This window comes from Barbus barbus, assembly GCF_936440315.1.
Source record: "Barbus barbus genome assembly, chromosome: 1".
NCBI classification, from domain to species: Eukaryota; Metazoa; Chordata; class Actinopteri; order Cypriniformes; family Cyprinidae; genus Barbus; species Barbus barbus.
The window spans coordinates 1,225,975-1,242,335 of record NC_136729.1 but is presented as its reverse complement, the minus strand read 5'-3'; the positions used below and the strand labels follow the sequence as shown (position 1 = coordinate 1,242,335).

Here is a 16,361-nt window from a genome sequence, read left to right as displayed (position 1 = left end):
CCACAGTCTGCCACTGCATCAAGAAATGCAAGTTTAATCTCTGTTGCTCTAGGAGAAAGCTATACATAAATTCTATACAGTAATGGCTCATCACGACGATGCCAGGTCTCGTTCTGCATGTGCTAATACAGCGTGGTAGCGTAGAGTGAAGAAAGAGTAGGGACAGAGTGAATGTGCTAGACTGACCAGCAGATCTGACTCCTATTGAACATGTAGACCAGTCATGAAAAGGAGAATCAGACAATAATGCTTATGGACTGATGAGCATCTGAAGTCTTGAATCTAACGAGACTGGACAAAAGTTTTGCATGCAAAACGTTAACAATTATTTATTTATGTATGCCTGTCTGTAAGCCTCTCAGCTGCAGTGTCAGGAAACACTGAGCCCTGCTTGACATCTGGAGGAGCAGTAGGTGAAAATACAGATGAGACATGAAAATACTCCTAGACCAACGGTTATTAATCATGCTCATGGGGACCCTGCGCTGCACATTTTGAACGTCTTTCTTCTCTGACACACTCAGTTCAGTTCATGGAGTCTCTCCTAACGAGCTGATGATATTGTGTTAAATAAAATAATCTAGACACATTTGAATGTAAGTGAACATGAAAGGAATTTAAGAGCTTTTCAAGCAATCCAATACAGTGCATGAGTCATACTGTTTTCTTTAATCTTATGAATATGTGATGATAATTTATCAATAGCTTCGTGATGCTTCTTTGTCCAGTCTGCATGAGGATGAGTGAATGCTGACAGGGTTTTTCCTGCTGAACTCTCCTCTGTATTTGTTTAGTTTAAAACAGACAGTGACAAATGAGCTCTGGGTTGATGTAATGCTGTTTAGGAGATCGGATGAGGTTTTAACCCATGCAGTTTTTACTGCAGTCATAACTAAGGCAAACACACTCATGTTTGCATATGCATTAATTTGTTAAGCTAATGATGCATGTCAATACTGAGAAATCAAAGAATGGAATTATTTGCATGGAGAGTTACGTTTTTATTGACAATTGCTCAGGATGATGGGAACTGCAATGTATTTTCTAACATTCATTTTTTGAAAGTAGGAAATGTTTGCAGCACACATTCAAACCTTTCTCTTTCCTAATGAACATTAAATTTGCCTCTAATGAATTTATTTTGTTTGTCTGTTTGCATTTGGTAGATGCGTTTATCCAAAGCACTGGATTTGCATTGGATTTCATTATTTCAGACATTCCCAGGAAACGCAATGATAAGAATGAAATACAGTAGATAAAATGCATAATAATAATAATAATAATAAAAAGTGGTGAAAATTTGGCAAAATTAAACTGACACTAGTAGATAGTTAAAAAAGATTGGCTCAGATTGTCCTCGCAGCAGCTGTGGTGACCTCATGATTGCATTCAGTCTGTGTAAAAATGAGAAAATAGAATGAGATTATTGTCAGGAGTAGAAGTGAATGTTAAAATAAAGAATATAGAAGAATATAATCGTGATTGCTTCAATACAAGGATTTTCACAGATTGTCTTTAATGTTTAATACAGTAGCTATATTACAAAGCTCCAAAAGCTCCAGTCTCTATGTCTCCTTTCTCAGCGGAGCTCTGGACAAACCTCCATAGGCAGCAGTACAGCTTTGTAAAAGAAGAAAGAAGTCCTAAAAACAGTCAAAACAGCATCAAAGATGAGGATATTTATTGGGACCCGAGAGTCAAAGCAGTGGAGTCTGAGAATTGTTCTACAAATAATTTAAATATTTCATCAGATGACCCCAACTGATATGAATAATAGATCAGATGTTTAATTATGTTTTATTAAGATACTGTATGGGGATTCAGGTTTTTTTCCTCTTGAAGTCTGAACCATTTTTATCTTTTGCTTAAAATAAGAGTCAAAGTACATAATAATCAAAACACTCTCATCATGAGCAGAATTTCTCATTTTAAGTTGCCTTTTAATGTCAAAGTTTAAATTGTCTTTCCTTGTCATGTACAAATACCTTTCAGAAGTATTACATATTGTTTATTATTTATGAAACACTCTTAACATGCTGATTAATAATACTGAAAGTCTAACAAAACCTGGTTTATTTAAACGCTCTGAGTCATATTTGTGACCCTGGACCACAAAACCATAAGGGTCCATTTTATAAATTTGAGATTTATACAACATCTGAAAGCTGAATAAATAATATTTCCATTGATGTATGGTTTGTTATGATCGGACAATATTTGTCTGAGATACAACTATTAGAAAATCTGGAATCTGAGGGTGCAAAAAAATCTAAATATTGAGAAAATCTCCTTTAAAGTTGTTCAAATGAAGTTCTTAGCAATGCATATTACTAATCTGAGAGCTGGTGCTGGGTTGTTTTGATGTGCTGTTGAACTGCAGACACTGCCGTGGTCATTATATCTCGGATCAGCACGCGGATACAACCTAATCATTTTAATAACTATCGCCTATGAGAATAGTTTAGAAGTTTACTTCTGAGTAATGTCAAAAAGCAACTAACGCATTCGCTCCCTCTGTTCTCCAAACCGTGTGCTGTGCTCTGATGGGCCAGACCTGATGTGAAACTGTCCGTGTAGCCGAATATAACTCTTAAACTGAGTCAAAATCAGTCGTTCCTATGTGACATGAAAACTAATTGAAGATTATTTATTTTATTAATCTCTTCAGTAAAAACTAATTTTCTTCAAGTAGCCGACAATACCTTTATAATATCCAGTATCTATTTAGCATATTTTTACAATCTTAATTATCATATTCTCCCTAACTATGTGTTTATTTGCCAAAGGACTGATTCATAACCAGAGATAGATAGATGCATTTTAAAATACTGTTGTTATTTTAGTTTTAAATACAATTAATAGTCAAAATATTAACTTTATTATTAACAACGTGTCCTAATTTATTTATTTATTGTTTGATGTTATTGATTGATGCATTATAAATGTAATTTAAATGAATCAAATCTAAACTAATCTAATTTAATGTAATGTTTTAAGCCTGTCAGTTCCAGTGTTGGTCTGTCGGGAGAAATCTCTGGAAGAAAATACAGATGAGACACGAATCGATTCCTGTACACTTTTGAATCTAAGTGAGCGTGAATTTATGTTTGTTTATGCTGGGTATTAATTGTATGAATGTATATTTTGAACAGTTTATCCGCTAAGCTGCTGACTGCACTGACTGACATATTAAATATTCAATAAAATAGAAACTAAGAAGTTATGGCATCTATTTCTGCTTTGTAAGTAATTACAGTCCACTTCTATTAGAAGAGAGATGATGCACAGATGGGTAGGACTAGCCTAATTAACACACAATCTGCTATGCTGATAAATGCATTTAAATCAATGTAAACTTGCTGTGCATCTTTATCTGTATCTACTGTATTTGTTTAAACTGAGACTAAAATTAAACAAGAAACTAAATTATGCATTTGCACACTTAAAGGAGATTGCAAGAAACGTTTGCTGCCTACACGACTCGGGCAACTATACATGATTTAAGGCTGTTCTGTTTGTCAGGATGTTATTATATACACAGCTGTAACCGGTTTTCTGTATAACCCCCTGACATAGAGACCATCTGTCCTGTTGGGTTCAGGTGATCTGGAATACAGTGCATGAGTCATACTGTTTTCTTTAATCTTCTGAATATGTGATGATAATTTATCAATAGCTTCGTGATGCTTCTTTGTCCAGTCTGCATGAGGATGAGTGAATGCTGACAGGGGTTTTCCTGCTGAACTCTCCTCTGTATTTGTTTAGTTTAAAACAGACAGTGACAAATAAGCTCTGGGTTGATGTAATGCTGTTTAGGAGATCGGATGAGGTTTTATTAACCCATGCAGTAACCAATGCAAACACTCATGTTTGTATATTCATGAATTTGTTAAGCTAATGGTGCATGCCAAATGCATTTACACAAATACTGAAAATTCTAAGAAATTGGTTATTTGCATGGAGAGTCAAGTTTTCATTGACAAGTGTTCAAGAGTCATTTGACCTGGGATGATGGATCTGCAATGTGTTTCTAACAAATATCAACCAAGCTTTATTATATTTACAGTAAATGGACTAGTGTAGTTACATTATTATTCTCCAATACAGTAGATACAAACATATTATCAAATGTTAGCCAACTGGATTGTATTTTGGCAGTCAATGAAAGAAAGAAAGAATAAAAACGCGACTCCGGTGGGACTCGAACCCACAACCTTTGAATCACATCGCTAGATATGCCTAGAAGTCCAATGCGCTATCCATTGCGCCACGGAGCCACCTGTTGAGCGAGACGAATATTACAGTTATTATTATATACACTCACACTCTAAACCTCTCATGATGGCTCTCATGAGTATTTGTGACTTCAAATGCTTCTGAATCCGTTACATTATAAATTACATCTTATTTTAGATCGGCGTCGTTTGTTTGTCTTGTGTCGCTTCACGCATGCGATGCTGTGATTGGCTGAGACGGCTAAGCACGTGACACGGAAGCGAGCAACATGAACCGGATCCGATAGTGTTATTGTAACGTCTCCACGTAAACAAATAAACAGAGTTCACAAAAATATCTTAGTATATGGTGAGTTTTAATAAGGCAGCTGTATCTCAACGATCGATTGAGGACGGGTTCATGGGAATTCCCGTTGTGTTGTCATGAGTCTTTACTCTGAGAACCCGAAAGCACCAGTCTCGCTTTCATAATTAAGCTAAACACGTTTGTACTTATATTTCGTATAAAATCGATTATTTTACCGGCACATTTTAGTTGTTCAAAATGTTCTGTTTACATGTTATTCGTCATGTAATGTTGTCTGGAAGTTGAAAATAGGTTGTAAAGTTGAATATTCTTTTTCTGTGTTGCTGTGGTAGAGAGCATGAGCGGGCAGCAGGTGGCGCTGTTGCTGCAGGAGTGTCTGAGGCGCGCGGTCACCGGACCTCAGGGAGACACACACAGCGCTGCAGAGGGCGCTAGTCGAGCAGGTGCAGCATCCGCCTTAGATTCTTGACCTACGCTTGACTTCCGGTGTCGTTTACACTGTTGATGATGTCTCAAGCTGCTGTGTCTTATGTGTTATCACAGTCAGAAACACACTGGGCTCTCATGGCACTTCTTTTATTTATTTACATAGAATCAGAGGTCTGCACATTCACAGAAAATACATTTGCACACTTCATACGCTTGAAATTAATGTTTGCATTAGTTATTAAAACAAGTGTTTTCTTTAAAAGGAAGTTAATGAAGGTGGTGAACGCTGAGTAACAGGATGAGTTTATTCCATTCAATTCTTTGATGCACAGAATGCAGAACAAACATGAGTCTGTGCTTGAAAATATAATGGAGTGTTTTTTATAATGTTTTATAAATGTTTCTACTTGTAACAGATGGTTGAAAGAACATTGAAGAGTAACATTCTCATTATGGTAACACAATGTTACAATGGAGCGTTCCTTTAGTGTTCTCTAATGTTCACATGACCCAGACAGAACGTTCTGAATGTTCTCAGAATAACATGTTTGTAATTTAATAGGAATGTAGCAAAGTGTTCCTAGTGATCGTTCTTATTTTGGGTAGCTGGGTGGGACCCCATTGACTTTCACTGTCTGAGACTTATTAAAGTCTTGACCTCTGACCCCCAGGGTCGTTCCCGGAGGATCTGAACACGCTCCTGCAGGAGGCCAAGGACAGAAAGTGGCCTTTCGTCGAGGAGAAATGGCAGTACAAACAATCCGTGACGTCTGAGGACAAAATGAACTCGTCGGATCTCATCAGAAAACATCTGCTGCAGTTACTGGTAACGATCAGACCATGAGTTACGGCAAATAACGGCACTGAGACGTCGTGCCCCCAAGTTATTACAGCGCTGCGCATTATAGCCAATCACACATGAGTCTGTTGAGCTTATGAGTGCAAGGACCAATCAGAGGCGTTCAGATGAGTCATCGCTCAAACGCTGGTGTTTTGTTCACTCATTCAATCAATTCCTAACTTACAATGAATTAAATGTGAATTTAATAAAAACAAAGTCAGTCGTATTCAAAATATTGTATGGCAGGACACCCATATCTGGTTGGCTACTGAAGTAAAAAGATGGGTTTTTATGTGTAGTCAATAGATTACACTATTAGGCCCATCGCCCGTTATAAATCAACTAATATATTCTATAAAGGTGCAAAACGCATTTGAGAATCCAGATATTTCATGATCTAGTTAAAACATTTGGAAATATTTCAAATAAAGAGGAAAAAATGACCTGCCCAACTCAATCCCAGCATCCGAGTCCTTATCCATCTTCAGGAATCAGCTTAAAACACATCTCCTCCATCTTTATTTGACCACTAACTCTAGCACTCTCTATTCTAATTCTATTCTTTAAAAAAACAAACTAACACTTGCTTCTCTGTTCTTTTTGTTTTCTATCTATTTGTTTTCTTTTTATTTATTATACAATTAACAAAAAGCCAAAAAGGGTGTCTAAGTAATGAGTGAATTATTGAGTTCTGTGATTGCAGGGGTGTCTCAGAGACAGCATCGCCGCCGAGGAGCCGGAGTGGGCCGTCGCTGTGGTTTTTCTGCTCGACCGGCTGCTTTATTGGATGGACGGCTCTCATGTGCTGCTGAAGATTGCTAAAGCGTTGCATAAACGTTATCCAGACGTTCCCATCGCCCCTCAGGTCATCATCAGACAGGCTCGTGTCCATCTGAACACCGGTGAGCTCTGCACTCTGTGTGTGAGAGAGTGTGTGAGAGAGTGTGTGTGTGTGTGTGTGTGTGTGTGAGAGAGTGTGTGAGAGAGTGTGTGAGAGTGTGTGTGTGTGTGTGTGTGTGTGTGTGTGTGTGTGTTCAGAGTATGTTTGTGTGTGTGAGAGTATGTTTGTGTGTGTGTGTGTGTGTGTGTGTGTGTATGTGTGAGAGAGAGTGTGTATGTGTGTGTGTGTTGAGAGTATGTTTGTGTGTGTGAGAGTATGTTTGTGTGTATGTGTGTGGGAGAGTATGATTGTATGTGTGTGTGTGTGTGTGAGAGTATGTTTGTGTGTATGTGTGTGGGAGAGTATGATTGTATGTGTGTGTGTGTGTGGGAGAGTATGATTGTATGTGTGTGTGTGTATTTCAGCTTTAAACAGATGAATAATGCAACTCTTTTATTTGTGATGCAGGTAAACTGCAGAAAGCAGAGTTCATTCTCAGCAGTCTGATCAGTAATAACGCTTCAACAGGTACCATTCACTTTCATTCATATTTCAGCTCATTTGTCCGTCCTTGCTGTGAAATACAGCATGCTGTCTCTGGTGATTCAGGCTCGTGGTCGTATCAGAAGACCAGTGATCAGACGCTAGTGCAAGCCGTCAGTCTTCAGGTGCGAGGACAGGTGCTGCAGACACTGGGTGAGATTTACTCTAAAGCATCTAAATTCTGCTGTTGAACCTGTTTCACTCAATCTAATTAGCCTTATTGTATAACGTCCAGCTTCAGCTGCTGCTTCTCGTGTCTTTCTGCTGTCAAATCTGGTCTGATTTTGATCAAGTAAAGGTCAAAACCCAAAACACGAGAAGAAACTGGCTCAACGTGGAGACTGTCCAGAGCCCCGAGGCTGCCTACCCATTGCATGTAGCGCCCCAGCCCGTGCTGGAGGCATCTGTTGTGACAACAACATGCCGGGACACTTGTTTTAAGGGCACCCGGCCTGTAGAAACGCAAGGTCCGTCCAGGAGCTGAAAGAGCGGCGACACGATTGCGTGATGGTCACACAATGTGTACCGCGGCGCCATGCCCATCACGGGACTCGTGAGTATAACCAGTGCTGAAGTGGTCTCATATGAAGCAACCCGAGCGGCGTGACTGCGGCTACGAATGCCATATGCCCCAGGAGCCTCTGAAACTGTTTCAGCGGAACCACTGTCCTGACTCTGAAGGAACTCAGCACTGAATGGGCGCGCTCGTCCGTGAGACGTGCCGCCATACTCACGGAGTCTAACTCCACACCGAGAAAAGAGATTCTCTGCACAGGGGAGAGCTTGCTCTTTTCCCAGTTGACCCGAAGCACCAGGTCCCTGTGACCACACAACTGTTATCGCGACCGGGCCAGGATGAGCCAGTTGTCGAGATAGTTGAGGATCCTGACGCCCACCCGAACCTTCATCCTCGGAGGACGAAAGCCCATCCCCCGATGCTGCGATCGACATCTGATCCTCGGGTGGCGCACCGAATGAAATGCTGGCAGCCCCGTGGGACGAACCAGCGAGATCACTCGGGAACCGGACGGGATGATCGCTGCGTGAGGAGTAAGAGGTCCGTGGGGATGTGCTCGGCGGAGATCACTCGGGAACCGGACGGGATGATCGCTGCGTGAGGAGTAAGAGGTCCATGGGGACGTGCCCGGCGGAGAAGCTCTTACTGTCATCCTCAGATCTGAAAAGAAAGGCGAGATCGCAGCGTCGTCATGTTCATAAGCCCACAACAGGCGCATGAATCATCCACGAACACATCTTCAGCGTGTTGGATGCCCAGACACTGAAGACAACGATCGTGTCCGTCATCCGCGGACAGGTAACGACCGCAACCAAGAGAACATGGACAGAACAGCGTCTTTAAAAAGACGTGAACCGTCCGCGATTTGCTCTTTTAGAATTTGCTCTTTTAGAATTTGCTCTTTTAGTTGAAGTGCCCAGGGGAATCGCTGCTGGAGGGACACCGCTGACTGCACCATAACGCCAACCGGGAATAAATAGAGGTAGAAAAGGCTTCGTGGAGATCAGCAAACTTCTCATCAACTCGGCTCCGAAGCAAAAATCTGATGAGTGGATGCACCTGTCGCCCTTTTATACCCGTATGCACGGGGAGTGGCTCAGGTATGCAAAATCCACTAGCCAATTTCATTTGGAGTTTTCTCTTATCAGAGGTGATCGGGGCTCCCAGGTAAATCCCCTATTGTCGTCACAACATAACTCGCAGTGACCGACAGATAGGGAACTCAACATCCTGTATATTCTCTGTAAATATGTTTAATTGTCTTGCACAGTTCTGCTTCTCAAGTAAATTTATCTTGTTTCAAGGATGTTTAGAGAGTTTATTCTATATTTACTTTATTAATTGCCATGTTGAATTTATGCTGTCATGAAAAAAATGAATAAACGATGGCATATGAAGAGGACAGTTCACACTATAATGACAGTGTTTAACGTGCGTCTGTTACTGTAAATATATAATGTGGCATGCTTGTGTTTATTAGGTCTGTGGCTTGAGGCTGCTGAACTCATATGGGCTTCTCTGATCGGTTTTTACGCTCTTCCACAACCTGATAAAAAGGTCTGGGCTCACTGTACACTCCACGCTCTCACCGTCTGTCAGTCCTTTTGCCCAGAAGTGTGTCTGGAGTTATAGTTTGTGAATAGCACTCATGAATCTGAATTGTTTTCAGGGTATTGGAACGTCTCTCGGGCTCCTGGCAAACATACTGACCTCCATGAATGACCGAGACTTTGCTGCGCTTCAGAAGAAGCCTCATATTGACCTGGTAATACAGTCCTAAATATCCTAAATCAGTGATTTGCAAATGTTGAGCTGTTATTAGACACTCTTTTCTCCCTCGTTCAGAGTTTTCTAGGAGAGAGTCGCCATCGTCTGCTGTCTGCGGCGCGAGCGGCTAAAATGGCCGTTGTGTTCAGTCAGTATGGATCGCTGTATGTTTTGACCAATGTGGTGAGTCTTTAAGAACAAACAAAATCATGTTCCCTTTTGTCTCGTTCCATAAATAGTTCATTTGATGTCTTGTGACATTTTTCTAAAGTTTTGGTAACAGGGTTGCAAAATTGCAAGCCTAATTAAATGGTAAAAACATGTTACATAATCTAACCGCGCAAGTAAATTTGACTTTTTATCACATAATCTTGAATTTTCACTTACCTCATAATTTTGACTTTTTATGTCATAATTTTGACTTTTTGTCCACTTTAACTATTTATCTCATAGTTTATCTCGTAATCTCATAATTTATTATGTCATAATTTTGGTTTTCTTATCTAATTTTTATAGATTTATATAAAAATTGCCTGATAATGTTGACTTGAAAAATAATGAAGTGAATATTTAAAAAGGTGTATTAGCATTTAAAAAGGATAAAACGATTTAAAGACACTAATAGGATAATTCAAAATTATAATATAAAAAGTCAAAATTGTGACACTAATTCTAACATGAAAGATTGAAATGACAAAAAATCATAAATGTTACATAAAAGTCAGATTTTATGGCTTTTTGTCTTGCAATTCTGATTTTTAATCTCATAATCGTGATTTTTACTTTTTAAATAATTTTGACTTAATATGTCATAATTTCGACTTTTATGCCTTAATTACGATTTACCAAAAAGGTTTATTTCTCAAATAGCAAACATGCACTTCAACCCGATGACTTTATTTAGCATTAATGTAAGCACTGAATTCATTCTGATTGATGACTCTGAATGTAGTCCAATGGAAACAAAAGTGGTGCATGTAAACATAGCTAGTGACAGTTTAGTGGCCTGATATTCTAACACTAGATGTATTCATCAATTTATCTCCTGATGCTCTTTTGCAGGTCGCTCAGGGCATTTGTTTACTATCCTACAGCTTTTCAAAAAAATGCCCTGCGGAGGATCAGCAGATGTACCTGGCTTTAGCTAAGGAGGCCTTTAAGATCGGCTTGGTAACAAAGACAACAGGAGACGTCGTCACCAGCAAGCTGGAGCTGCACATGTTCCTCAAAGCCGCTTACTGCTTAGCCACGACTCACAGATGGATGTTCGGCCCGTCAGAAACGATCATCTCAGCGATGAGCACCTGTCGGGAAGCCATGACTTTATTCATCGACTACTGCGCCAGAGCAGATTCCACTTTGTGCACCGAGATCATGGCGAAGATACAGCAGATTAAGTTGCTGTTGAAGGTGGAAACGTTTCATAATTCCGATCCGCAATCTTTTATTCCCGACAGCTACCGTTTAATGGAGTTCGGACCTGTTTTGTTCACGCTCAGCGATTTTGCGAAGGCATTGGATGTTTTTGGAAAGCACCACAAGTCTGTTTGCGAGGCATTCGAGAATGGCGTTCGACGTGGTTCGTGCTCGAATCACACGCAGTGTATAACGGCGTTCCAGACGGACACGGAAGTTCTCGCAACGGAGATGCAGAAAGCTGATCATTCACGTCTGTTTTCCTCCAAGGAGAATCCATCTGGAAGCGGATCGTCTTTAATTCTGGTCGGTCAAAGTTGTCGTACTGTCGATGAACAAAGCAGCCTTGGATCTTATGAGCTGGTTGATAACTTCAGCAATGGGAGTCAAGAAGCAAACATCGTCAATCCGAGCAATCGAAGCAGTGATAGCCCATCTGTTCCCAACACTTTTAGAAACAACAATGGAAGCCCAAGTCAATCCCAATTGATGCAAGAGCTCGCCACAACTGAAGAGGTTGAGGAAAAACTATCAGAAACATCAAACACCCAATGGAGAGACAATCAGAAGAACCAGAATGCAAGAACGCCTTCGAGTTCCTTCAGTAGTGGTTCTTCATGGGAACATGTTTCAAGACAGTCTCAAAGTGGCATAGAAACCGAGGAAGACATTGCAGATCCCTCTCATGATGGCAACGATGCAAGGGTTGGGTGCACCAAAGGTGGAAGCATATCTTCGTTTTCCCTCTGCGATAGCTCCGCATCAAGTTCTTCTTGGCAAAAACTCCCCATAAGCCTGTTCGCTAATGTAGAACGTCTTCAACGACTTGAACATCAGTCTCAGAGCAGTATAGAAACCGAGGAAGAAGTTATTGACCTCTCTTACGATAGCAGTGTAATCAATAACGATGCAAGGGTTGGTTGCACCAAAGATGGAAGCACTTCTTCACTTTCCCTCTGCCATAGCTCTGCATCACGTTCTTCTTGGCAAAAACTCCCCATAAGCGCCGTCGCTAATGTAGAACGACTTGAACATCAGTCTCAAAGTGGCATAGAAACCGAGGAGGATGTTGCAGATCCCTCTCATGATGGCAACGATGTAAGGGTTGGTTGCACCAAAGGTGGAAGCTTATCTTCGTTTTCCCTCTGCGATAGCTCCGCATCACATTCTTCTTGGCAGAAACTCTCCATAAGCCCCGTCGCTAATGTAGAACGACTTGAATTAACGCACAAGAAAGAAAGGACAGATCAGCATCTTGAGGTCCCAGACAAGATTCCAGAATACCAAGGAACGACTCTGCCGTCTACCGAGAGTGACCCGTTTGAGGAACTGGGGTTTGAGCATCTGTCAACACCTGAGTCACCGTGCAACGACTGCTTTGAGAAATGCATCATGGGAAGCGACGTCCTGACTGAGCGTGACTACCGATGTCTCTTGGCTGGAGTTTGTCAGCGATGCCTGGTTGAGAGACTGCCGAACAAACCGCTGAAGCCTCTGGATCTCACACAACTGGAGAAGGCCTACGGTAAGTGATAGGGCTGTCAAATTAAAATTTAAAATATTCATCAAATTTAAAATAAAAATCCACATTCGAATGCAAAAATGTTGCATTCGAATTTTAAGTGTGATGATGAAGATGTAAGTGTCGTTGCTTTTTAATGTTTTTTTAGCCTATCTAGTTGAACCTACTAGATGTGGCAATGCTGAGTTGTTCATTCAAAATATTGCAAAAAAAAAAAAAAAGAGAAAATATAAATGCGGGGAAGATAACGTCAAAACTGAAACCCAGCCGTTCACACAGAATGCATAATTTTCTAGAGGAACGTCTATCACCGTTGCACTCGCGTCTTGCACAGGAGAGTGGCATGTTTAGAAAGCAATGTAAAATTAATGTTAGTTCAAAAACATGACTTTATTTCCCATCCCACTGCATCTCATGTTTTTAAATGAAAAATTACTCTTTGTGATTGGCAAAGAGTGTATTAAACTATGCATACATGATGCTGTTTTCTTCATAATTGTTTAAGCCACTTAATTATGTTTGGTTTATGGTGCACTTTTTCAGATAGTCATGCTATTTTATTGCTTTGAATAAACGTGTATTAGCAATATTTTGCTCGATGCGCCCTCTTGTGGCCTCAGGAGAGAAGCCAAAATCTTTTTTCCCCCAACTGAAATTATGCCTTTTAAATTTGAAAATAATTAAAATATGATGATCTTTAAATACAAAATTAGTTTTTCAGTCATTTTGACAGCCCTAGTAAGAGATGCGCCATGATGTTGCCATTGCAAATTGTGGTGAACGGTTGTAATAGAAGCATGTGTCCTCATCTAATCTGGCAGATGCCATGGTCTTGAAGTACTCGAAGGCCTCTGACGTCTGGATAGGCTCTGAGAGCAGCGTTTACATCGGGAAACTGATGGGTGTCCAGGGTAAACAGAGACGAGCCATCGAGGTGCAGTACCTTCACCAGGAACAACTGCTCAGCAGGTGCTAATCAATTAGATTTATCCATTAACAATCATGCCACAAGAATTAAAATATTTCTCAGGGATGGGATTTTTTTCCATGCTGATTTTGCCTTTTACTACATATTTTTGTATTTGCTCATACTTACATGTTTTTGTATTGTAAGTATGACCAAAGTACATTGCATAAATCTGAGGAAAAAATGCTTTCTTGTTCTTAGAGGATCATATGCATGATTGCACTATTGTATTCAGAAATGTTATGCTATGTATATTTGCATTCTTTCAATCTTCAGCTATGTAGCAAAGGAATACCTGAAGGCTAAAGGGCTCCATGCACACCTTGATGATGTGGAGAGACAGACGACTGCACAATACTACGTTACCGAGTTTAATAAACGCCTTTACGATAATAACGTCACAACCCAGATCTTCTTCATCCCATCTGAAGTGCTGCTGGTGAGAAATACTTTATTTGCTTCATCAAACTGGTCCAAATACTGTATGTCTGTAGGGACCGTATATTACACAAATCATATATAATTGTTTGTTATTCTATTGTGGATATGGCTAATCATGTCAAGGTTTATGAGTAAGCTCCAACATTAAATCAGAAGTGTAGAGTTTAATGCAGCTGTGTTCATACGTCTGTTTCAGATTCTGGAGAAGGATCGAATCGTAAGCTGTTTGTCTGCAGAGCCGTACATGTCTGGGACGTTTGTAAAACTCACAAACAATGCAAGAGATACTGACAAGCAGCGTGAGGCGACTAAATACGGCATCGCCTTTGGTCATTTCACCTACGAGTTCTCCGGTCATCAGGAGGTCGTGGTGGATCTGCAAGGTGAGAGATCTGAGATCATTAAAAAATATATATAAATATCTTGTCTTATTGACAAGCATGTCTCTCAGTATACTTTGCAGGAAGACCTATTAGCAGATTCTGTTAAGCAACTCGAACAAGTCGACAAGATCGTATCCAACCACAATCCTTAACCGCTGAGAGCTGAAGGACTAAGAACTCGTCATCTTTAGAAACCTCTGTCGTTGAGCATTTGTTTTAAAGAGATACAAACATGATGAATTTAAGGCAATTTGTGACCCTGGACCACAAAACCAGTCATAAGAGACAGTTTTTTATTGAGATTTATACATCATCTGAAAGCTGAATAAATAATCTCTCCATTGATGTATGGTTTGTTATGATAGGACAATATTTGTCTGAGATACAACTATTTGAAAATCTGGAATCTGAGGGAGCAACAAAATCTAAATATTGAGAAAATCTCCTTTAAAGTTGTTCAAATGAAGTTCTTAGCAATGCATATTACTAATCAAAAATGAAGTTTTGATATATTTACGGTAGGAAATTTACTAAATATCTTCATGGAACATGATCTTAATATCCTAATGATTTTTGTCATAAAAGAGAAATGTATAATTTTGATCCATACAATGTATTGTTGGCTATTGCTACAAATATACCTGTGTTACTCATGACTGCTTTTGTGCTCCAGGGTCACTTTTAACTAATAAAGATCATCAGTTTTTTGATAGCATAAAGAATTGCGTACATTTTTAGTAAGACAAGATTTCGTTGATGTTGTTGTTATATTAGATTTGAAGGATTTTTCATATTTTTCCAGAGGGGATTTTATATTTCTCTTTCCATCACTGTATAAATCAGAAAATACTGTGAACAGACAGAAAACAAACACATTTTCACCATGTCTTTAACAGTAAAGTGTTATTAAAACTTGTATGAATGATATAAATATTGGTGTCTGCTGAAGTGGAGAAACAAACTTTTTGTTTTTTGAGAAAATGGCCTTTAAAAATGTGTATTGTAACTGAAATCTAGACGCAAATAGATAAAGTGCAATAATAAAACCAGGAGAATGACATATATAGCCTTCAGAATATAGAGAGGAATAAAACATTGTTTTGTAGCTTCTTGCTGGAAACTAAAAATGTTCTGAAAAATGTTCCAGCAACTTTCCCGTTTTTAATGTTCTGTGTTTTCCTCCTCAGGATGGATAACAGCCAACGGGAAGGGCCTGACGTACCTGACCGACCCTCAGATTCACTCGCTCCTGAAGCCCAGATCCAGTAACTTCCAGCAAACCGGGATCAATAACTTCATCGAGCATCAGCACGGAGACCAGTGCAACCAGATCTGCCACGCCGCCGGACTCCAGCAAATCAGATCATATAGAAACACAACCAGATAATGTAGAAAAACTGCCTTAATTTACCCTAAAATAAAATATGCTCCTATAAAATATCCAATGTTTTATTTATAGATATTTATAGGCTATAAAAACAATGTTCATATGCGATATGAGGAAGTGGCTGTTATTATCAGTTACACATTATCTGACCACAAGAATCTGCAGTTCCTGATTGAGAAATATCTGGGTCACGATCAAACAGAGTCATATGAGCGTGTGTGAGATCATTAATACTGCGGCGCGTCATGTGACTGAAACCAGATCAACTCCATTCCAGAGCGTCACAACAAACACTCAAACTGCTCCGGTTACTCTCTGCTTGTTTTCAGCGGACCGGCCGGGCAAATCACTCACTGATTTAAGAGCATGCACAGTAAATATACCATACAATCACTAGTATTTCATCTGGAGGATCACTCAATGTAAACGACTGAAAAGATGATAGCAATTTTTGTGATAGTCTTGGAAATATCAGAGGACTTAAAAACGGTGTTTTGCAAACCTCTAAGTGTTATCATGTCAAGTTCCACACATCAATGGAAATATTATTTATTAGCTTTCATGAATGTAAAAAAAAACACTTTTTAAAACTGAAATGATTTTTGTAAATCCAGAGGTCAAATATGTAATAATACCAGCTGATAGTGACTGATCTCTGAGTGAATGTCCAGAACTGGAGACTTTCTGAGCAGTGGGCTATTATATATGGGCTAACGGGGAAGTCGT

General features: G+C 39.7%; 1 protein-coding gene across 2 annotated transcripts; it reads left to right on the top strand.

The window, feature by feature from the left end:
* Positions 1-4,469: 4,469 nt before the first annotated feature.
* Positions 4,470-15,750, top strand: alpk1 (alpha-kinase 1). 2 transcript variants are annotated; one of them, XM_079426528.1, is made up of 14 exons: positions 4,470-4,584; positions 4,875-4,985; positions 5,643-5,797; positions 6,516-6,714; positions 7,161-7,220; positions 7,302-7,388; positions 9,233-9,309; positions 9,422-9,517; positions 9,598-9,702; positions 10,582-12,460; positions 13,279-13,426; positions 13,701-13,863; positions 14,062-14,248; positions 15,436-15,750. In XM_079426528.1, the coding sequence occupies exons 2-14, from the start codon at positions 4,880-4,882 to the stop codon at positions 15,633-15,635; spliced, it is 3,462 nt and encodes a 1,153-aa protein (XP_079282654.1). In that variant the 5' UTR covers positions 4,470-4,584; positions 4,875-4,879; the 3' UTR covers positions 15,636-15,750. The 2 variants fall into 2 exon arrangements, with proteins under 2 accessions (XP_079282654.1, XP_079282655.1); XM_079426529.1 differs by lacking the exons at positions 4,470-4,584; positions 4,875-4,985; positions 5,643-5,797; ... (1 more) ...; positions 7,161-7,220; positions 7,302-7,388 and adding an exon at positions 8,660-8,852.
* Positions 15,751-16,361: the final 611 nt, after the last annotated feature.

Bases quoted from the DNA above. Each gene is read 5' to 3' on its own strand.
- alpk1 (XM_079426528.1), top strand. From the start codon at position 4,880: ATGAGCGGGCAGCAGGTGGCGCTGTTGCTGCAGGAGTGTCTGAGGCGC. The intron at 4,986-5,642 runs GTGCAGCATCCG...TCTGACCCCCAG, and splicing joins AGAGGGCGCTAGTCGAGCAG to GGTCGTTCCCGGAGGATCTG. The intron at 9,703-10,581 runs GTGAGTCTTTAA...GCTCTTTTGCAG, and splicing joins TGTATGTTTTGACCAATGTG to GTCGCTCAGGGCATTTGTTT.